The sequence below is a fragment of the Ruditapes philippinarum genome, unplaced genomic scaffold (genome assembly GCF_026571515.1).
Source record: "Ruditapes philippinarum isolate M1 unplaced genomic scaffold, ASM2657151v2 ctg21138_1_1_1_1, whole genome shotgun sequence".
Classification (NCBI taxonomy): Eukaryota; Metazoa; Mollusca; class Bivalvia; order Venerida; family Veneridae; genus Ruditapes; species Ruditapes philippinarum.
Genome location: NW_026865901.1, coordinates 16,368 through 25,075, shown reverse-complemented (window position 1 = coordinate 25,075; position 8,708 = coordinate 16,368). Strand labels below are relative to the sequence as shown.

The following is an 8,708-nucleotide window of genomic DNA, read 5'->3' as shown; positions in this document are numbered from 1 at the left end:
TCAGCAGCCTGTAAATATTAATTTGTAAAGTTTTTACATCACAATATATGTATGTGCAATTTTGTGACTTTTTACGTAAAATACATGCTGTATTTCTTTTTGTTTTTGGCATACGTATTACGAGATTAACTGCACTATATGAATCGACTTCTGGTTGTATCTCTTCTATCAAGCCCTGGTTACAAAAAGGCTGCCCCACTAGGAATAGAACCTCGGTCTCCCGCGTGACTGGCAGGGACACTTTCTACTATGCCAAATGTAACAGGGGGAGAAAGATATGCAGCCATACCGGGATTCGAACCCGGAACCCCTTACAGGGCTAGCTCTGTCCTGACCGAGATTGCACATCATGTACTGAATAAATTCGTACCGTGACATATAAGTTATACGTGTAATTTTAAGTATGTGTTATTGAATTCTAACGTCTTATTCATTCGCAACAAATAGCAACCATACTTTATAGGATGTATTATGGTATTTAAAAGGAATATATATGATTGTTATTTCAAAAATAGTAATTGATCTTTGTAATAAATGCTGACTTATTTTCTCGTGTTTTTTTTAGGTTTTGCCTAATGACTTTTTACTTATGATTTATCACTTTTTACTTATGACTTTTATCTTTTGACTTATAACTTTTGCCATTTGCTGTTACTCTTTGCCTTTGTATAAACATTAGTTTTACTTGATTTTAGATTAATGCAAAATAAGCAAATTTGTGATACAATCACCAAACGCAAGGGAGGACATCAGCCGAGAGTGGTGTTGAAGTCATAAGATGTTTAAAATTAGAATTATTGCATTGAATGCATTCATATGTTTTTATCATAGTTGATCGTTTTTATACGGAAGCCCATAAGTGCCATTTTGTCTTAGGACTTTTGTCTTATGACTAATGACTTGTGTATTATGACTTTTGTCTTATGTATTATGACTTAACAAAAAAGCGGCAAAAGGGCAAGTTTCATCACACACACCCTTCATGGACGTTGGAGGTAAATCTGATAGTGAAACAGAAGACGATTTGGTAAGTGTTAATTTAAAAAGTATGACAGTACTGTATTTCTCCTAACTTGAATAATTATCTCCCATACAAGGTTATGTTCCGAATATAATGGTCATCTCAAAGACAAAATAGGTCACAGGGCACAACAATCGTATTAACTGTTAAAGTTTAAGTATCAAAATATTTGCAAGACTGACACATTTTTAAAACATGTGTGAAACTTTATTCTGTATAAAATATAAATCATTTCTCCTTCAGGTAAATGCGAGTAGTAAACAATGCGAGTAGTAAACGTATTCATGCACTAGTTCAGAACATAGCAGGCCACTAAGAAGAAAAAAGACCCAGAAACATTGAAAAAGATTAACTTATGGAGATACATTGATGGTAAACATATTGGACATTCATCTTCTACCTGTGACTCTCTTTACAAAGGAAAAAACAAGAAACTGATTTATGATTTATCAGACAAGTACAAAGGCAAATGTGCCGAATGATGATATTTTATCAAATTGCAGAGTACAGTAGGAGAACAAAAAGTAACAAAGAAGACTGCTTTGGTAAGAGTTAAATTGTTAAAAGATTTACATAAATTAATTTTGTTTATGACATGACAACTATAGTATATAAGATTAACTGTACAACTAGTTGCAACTTCTCCATGCATCTGTTTCAGTTTCAGTTCTTTTCCAAAACTGTAAGGCATTGGCCTAACAACTTGAAACTCTTTTGGTGACTCTATTGACATATCTCCCTTTTAAACTTCTTTTTTAATTTTCAAATATAAAGGTTATTTGAGTGTTCAGTACCTGTATACGGTGCAATTTTGATTTAAGCAGTCATAGTCTTCTTACTTATCAACCCGCCCGCTTATATCAACAGACCGACGGTTTGTTGGCGAGGCTATGTTTTCCGTGATTGTGTATAAATTTTTCAGGCCGTTTAATCAAACTCCGTCTTTTTTAAATCTTTTTTTTATCCTAGCAACATTTCTATATGATTTAAAAAAAAACAAACAAAAAAAAAACACTACACACTGATAACTATGATGTTTGAATAATTATTGCAATTGATATTTTATACAGCAGTGTTTTTATAAATTATATATGAATATTCTTTTCTTTGTCTGACATCTTATAAGTATGAATAAGAGCTTATATGTATACGTACCCTGTTTTCCAGATATGACAAGTGAATATGTTGGCGTTCCATAGCTTTTGGTTTTGTCTTTGGATACAACAGGTTAACTCTGTATTAGGAGTGACACCTTCAAACATACCAGACACATCGACAGCAGGAAGTACACGGCTTGAATTAGTGCAACACTATTTTTACTGTGGGTTTACATATCCGGAAATTATTCTTTTGTTGTTTGTTATAAATAACATTAAAATATCGTTGCGACAGCTTAATAGAGTACTTAAATGTAACAACTTACGACGTCGAACTGGATACACATCAGATCACATTGTTCCTGATTATATTTCCAAGGAAATTGAGACAAGTGGTCAGTGCATTGCTTATCGTTCGATGTGGAAACGCTTGACAATGAACATAAATTAAGAGTTCCTAGAAATAAAGTTCTTTCATTTATGAATACTATTGATCCTGACGGAATTAATTTTCGGAAAACCCACATAATTTAAAGACGCAAGTACAGAATAAAGGGGCCAAATTATGTATGGCACGTAGACGGTTAAGATAAACTCAAACCATATGGCTTTTGTATACACGGTGCTATTGATGGTTACAGTAGAAGGATACTTTGGCTAGAAGTGTCACAAAGTAACAACAACCCTGCAGTCATCGCTATGTATTTTCTTGAAGCGCTGAAGACGCTTCGGGTTGTTCCCCAAATTCTTTGTTGTGATAAGGGAACGGAAAATTCATGTTAAATTAATTAATTCGTGTTTGTTGTTATGTTGTGTTTTTTTATCAAAACCCTTGAACCAACCAGCACTGGTGTCATATGAAGAAACATGGAGATGGCTCGAGTAGGACTCGAACCCATGAATTAATTGTTAAAACAAAAATTTATTGAATTAATTATTAATTTAATAATTAATGTTCATAACAACATAACACAACATTCATACACAACCGTTCTTCCGGTACAATGATACAGATAGTATATCGGGACTTAGAAGTTTTATATACGGAATAAGCGTTTCAAATCAACGAATAGAGGCCTGGTGGGGAACTATGAGACGCCAAAGAATTCAATGGTGGATTTCCTTTTTCAAAGATTTAAAAAACAATCAAGCGTATGATGAATTAAATCCTTTACATGTTGAATGCTTGAAATTCTCTTTTATGCACTTGATTCAGGCCGAGCTTGACAGAATAGTGGTTAATTGGAACTTACATTCCATACGTAAACAGATAAATTCTGAGGTACCAAATGGAAAACCCGATTTAATGTAGTTCGTTCCGGAATTGTTTGGCGGACATAATTATTGAAAGATTGTAGATCAAAATGATGTTGATGCTTGTTGCGAAATGTACGACTTACGTAGGACAACATGCATTAAAGAATTTCACGATTTAGTTAAATTACTAAAGCCTGACAGCCGCATTCCCATGGATTAACAAGATGCTCTAGAACTATACAGGGAACTACTGGAACTTATTGATGAAGCCATGGAATAATTTCTCTCATATGTGCTCTGAATAAATTCTCTTCATGTATCAGATATTTAATATAATTCATTTAGATCGTTTGCGAAACAAGTTCTTGCCAAGTTTTTTTTAAAAATCAAAACCCTTCAACCAACCAGTACTGGTGTCATATGAAGAAACATGGAGATGGCTCGAGTAGGACTCGAACCCATAGTCCTTTGGTTGAGGGACAGACACATTAACCAAGAGGCCACCGCTCCCCTTTCCCCTTGTTTAAAAGAAATGGATTGTAGTACGAGACGTAATGTTGTGTAAGCTTGTTCCTCGCAAAATGGGTTTTTTATATTGAGTTAAATAAAGGAGTATGTAAAAATCATAAAGTAGGGCAATTTATTAGATCTTACAATAATTAAGTCATGCAATAAATTCAATTTTGAAAAAGAAACAAAACCAAATGCTATCAGATATTATCAGATGTTAACTTTGAATTGCTTTTGCGTGGTGGATTGGTAAATTCTGCGATCTCACTTTTGAGTTATGTGCCTTTGAACCAAAATCTTTTACTTATTTGAGGTCAATTCAAGGACATTAAAGTAATACAAAGAATAATGAAACACGAGGCTATTTGATCTGATAGCTATCTGATACAAGGGGGGCTAAACTAGTTACATGCTTGTTCCCAAAATGTTGTTCTGAGATGCCCACAATGTAATTTCCAAACATGCAGATTTTACAGGATATATATCTTATAATATTGTTATATTGTTATATTATAAATCGGCATACAAACTTAAATATTCTGAAATCAGTCATAAGTTTTACTTAGATTTAAACAAATTGAAAATACTTATATATCAAAGAACAGAAATAATTATAGTTTTGAAAACAGCCTAATACAAAACAAGATCTATCACTAAATGTGATTAATACCCCCGCAAGACTGCTTCGGAAATGATGAAGTTATTAGTAATAGAATATCTTTTAAAAGAATTGAATTTGAGTTATGGTTGTGGGCAATTAAAGATAGTTGTGGTTCTTGTATGTTGCAGTTCCAGTTAATGTGGTTTAACATTGATAAAGTGATATTGAATTACCCTGTAATAAGTTCAGAAAGAGTTACGCTTCTTGAGCACTGCACTTCATCTCATTGCGCTTTAACATTGTATGAAGTTGCATTAAATTCAAAACATTAATTTTAAGTTATGCATCGGACAAGGAAAAGGAATAAAGGGCAATAACTCTAAAAATACTGAAGATGTAGTTATGGTTATTGTATACTGCACTTCCTTTCATTGTGCTTGACCATTGTATAGAGTTGTATTGAATTCCAAACCATAGTTTTCAAGTTATGCACTGGACAAAAAGTAACAAAGGGCATTGTATGAAGTTGTATTGAATTCGAACCCGTGCTTTTAAAGTTATTCTCCGGACAAGGAAAGGTATCAAAGGGCAAAAGCTCTGTAACTTGTCAAAATGGAGTTATGATTCTTGTGTACTGCACTTCCCCTTATTGTGCTTGACGATTGTATGAAGTTGAATTACAACCAGTAGTTTTCAAGTTATGCTCCAGACAAGGAAAAGAAACAAAGGGCAATAACTCTGTAATTAGTCAAGATGGAGTTCTTGAGTACTGCACTTCCTTTAAATTCGCTTGACCATTCTATGAGGTTATAAGAAATTCCAACCTTGAGCCTTCAGGTTATGCTCCGGACAAGGAAAATGCAACGGACCGCTTGACCGACCGACCGACCAACCAAACAACAAACCAACCGACTGACCGACCACCGGGTGACTCTTATATACCGCCTAACTTCGTTTAGGGTGTATAAAAGTTTTATTTAATATAATATTAACAACTTTTGACGTCACTGTGAATATATATCAAACAATAATATTTCAGTTCCATTATATCACTTTTACTTATTTGCTACACCCGTTCATATCTTAGTTTATTTACTAAATTCTGTTGGGAATTCAGTCGCTACTGGTCTGCAATCGGGACCATAGTTCAGCCCCTTGGTTACAATGTCTACTATTCTGCTACAAATACAGTCCATTTGTACAAGTTTTGTAATGGCATGTGGGACTTCTTTTTGACTCATAAATTCTTTAATTGTTTCAACAGCTGATCTTTCATTGTCTTCTTCATCTTCCTCTTGTAATCCCCACATTGGACATTCACTGAATAATTCTGCAAGAGTGCCTGCCATTCCCCAAACATCAGATTTTGTTGATGCAGGTCTATTACCAAGCAAAATTTCTGGTGCTTGAAAGATAAGGGTACCTGGTTACATACCTGGTGCATAGGTTGTAGCAGAACTATTTATTGTTAACAATTTTGAAATCCCCAAGTCACAAAATTTTACTACGGCTAAAGATTCTGATACAATAATGTTCTCCGGCTTTAAGTCTCGATGTAATATAATAGTAGAACTGTTGTGCAAGTAAGCAACAGCCTGGCATATCTTTTCAGCAATGTGGCACTTTTTTAGAAGGGGGATTTGTTGGCATCGATCACCAAACAGTAGGTCATCTAAATTTGATCCTTTTATGTACTCGGACACAATGTGTAATGCATTATTATATACCGAATACCCCATAAACAGTATAATGTGTGGATGCCTTACTCTGCTGAGAACTTTTACTTCTCGTTCAAGAGCTTTCTGGACTAGTTTAATTCGCCTTATTTTTACAGTTTTTATTGCAACTGGAGTAAAAAGATAATGTGCCAAATGTACTGTTCCAAAAGAGCCTTCCCCAATTTTAGGTCCCATACATAAACTATCATAAGGAATTTCTGGCACATTTACATCTGTTGAGAAATTAAGCGCGTGTATAGGATTATACTTGGCTGTACTTGAACGTTCTTTGAAATAGTCACAGTTTGTCTGTTCACTCACATTCTCATTCATGACATGACTTTTTATTACTTCATTGTCTGTAATGGAATCATAACTAGGAGTTGATCGTTCAGTAACAGTATCAACTGTTTTGTCCTCCATTGATGGGTTAGTAACAGTGTCAACTGTACTGTCCTCCATTGATGGTTCAGTAACAGTGTCAACTATTTTGTCCTCCATTGATGGTTCAGTAACAGTAGCAACTGTACTCTCCTCTATTGATGGTTCAGTAACAGTAACAGTATCAAATGTACTGTCCTCCATTGATGGCTCAGTAACAGTAACTGTATCAACTGTACTGTCCTCCATTGATGGTTCAGTTACATAAGCAGTATCAACTGTACTGTCATCCAGGGACTGAAGTCTTACTCGGTCAGTTAAAATCTCCTGAGTTGCATGAAAAGTGATTGTTGAAAGTTTTTTTTTTCTGCCAGCAAAGCTTGAGAGTCCACCCCTACAGCTGCACATTCATAAAGTGTATCTTCATCTGATACCTTCACCAAGTATTCACTAGGATCAGTTACGGGGATTAAGCAAAGGTCAGGTCCACTTGGAAATAGTTCGTTGTTTTTATACCACTGAAAATATGCACCAGAATTATGTTCTTTATTAAGTACGCCAAGTATGATTTCCATGTTTTCTTGCTTCTCAAAACCCACAATCTGGTCAGGTGTATGAAGTATTCCTTTTGTATTTGATGTAGCTGTTGGATATTCAAAGTGGTTAGAACTCGGATCTGTTTTGCTCAAAATAGAGATCTTGTTGACTGTTATGCCTGTCACTTTGAAACTATTTTCAAGTGGATTATACCCATCTTTTTCTCTGTCAGGATCACTTACAGTTGTGTCAAGAAAGCAGTCATCAATGGTTTGACAGATTTTTTGTGAACATTCAGCTGTGTATGATGAGTTGCAAAGTTTAGTGTACTTTGCACATATTTCACCAGGTGTTTGGTCATTTACTTTCAATGATGTTAAAGGAATGCATCCATCATCTATATGCTGTCTATCTGGCTCTCTGCCGTCAATCTCCTGTTTTTTTTAGATGTTCTCAAATATAAAAAGTACTGAGAGGAAAACACGCCGATAGACTTCAAGTATGTTTGCAAATTACAGTCTTCCCCATTTGGCATGACAAATTATGAAATTACTTCTCCGTTATATGAAGACAGGTTCACTACCATATCTGATAACTTTTCCATATCATTTTTTTCATCTGGAAAGAAAATGCTTGTTGCATAATTTATAACTGTCAGAACAGTTTGCTCTTCTTCTTTTTTAAATTCGTATATTCTTGTACCACCTCCTCTCCGTGCGGTAACTTGTCTTAACTGCCCACGAGTTTCATGAAGCCATCCAAGGTGCAACTTATATATGGCATGTCTACCAGTACCTCGCTGTTTCTGAAAGAAGAAATAATAAGCTATCTAGGATAATTTATTGAAAATACACCAAGGGATATAGTTTTATATAGAAATTTGATGAATCTTTCAACCATCATAACTGAATCTCATAGAAAACTTAAATGTATACGTCATTTAATAAAGCGCCCAAAAAATTGTTTCAATCACATTAAAACTTGCTGTTTATTTCTTTCAAAAAAGTACATTATTTTACGCAATGGTCGTAATCATTGATTCGTTAAATTAATCTAGGTCTAGTATTTACCACTCATTTAATGTCCAATATTGAGAATACCTTATGAACACTTTGAACATGTTTCATGAAAATCACAAAAGAAATGTTACCCTGTGTTAAAATACAGTCGCGAGCAACCAGTGATCATGATGACTGTGTTACCTGATTGCAAATTAAGCATTTGCATTGTTCTGTAAATTTTTCAGCTACTTTGTAGCATGTTACAGTTATTGTGTAGCAGGAGACACAAACATCAAACAGACTGATGGACACACAGACACTTGCATGCTCTTAATTTGATTTGACTTCTTGACTTAATTTTTGATTGCACTCGACCAGCTTTCAAATAAAACATTTATAGAGATGAACATTCTGTCAATGTATCACAAAGACCAGAACGTATTAACAAGTTTCTTTTATTATGTCTTATGTGTTTTGACTTTTGAATTATGTCTTATGTATTTTGACTTTTTTATTATGTCTTATGTATTTTGACTTTTGTATTATGTCTTTTGTGTTTTGACTTTTGTATTATGTCTTTTGTAT

General features: G+C 34.3%; 1 protein-coding gene across 1 annotated transcript; it reads right to left on the bottom strand.

Annotated features, from left to right (window-relative positions):
• Window positions 1–5,913: 5,913 nt before the first annotated feature.
• LOC132730694 (probable serine/threonine-protein kinase DDB_G0267514) lies at window positions 5,914–7,076 on the bottom strand. Its single transcript, XM_060716672.1, has one exon. The coding sequence runs from the start codon at window positions 6,991–6,993 to the stop codon at window positions 5,914–5,916; it is 1,080 nt and encodes a 359-aa protein (XP_060572655.1). The 5' UTR covers window positions 6,994–7,076.
• Between the last annotated feature and the right edge of the window lie 1,632 nt (window positions 7,077–8,708).

Bases quoted from the DNA above. Each gene is read 5' to 3' on its own strand.
- LOC132730694 (XM_060716672.1), bottom strand. From the start codon at position 6,993: ATGTGCAGCTGTAGGGGTGGACTCTCAAGCTTTGCTGGCAGAAAAAAA.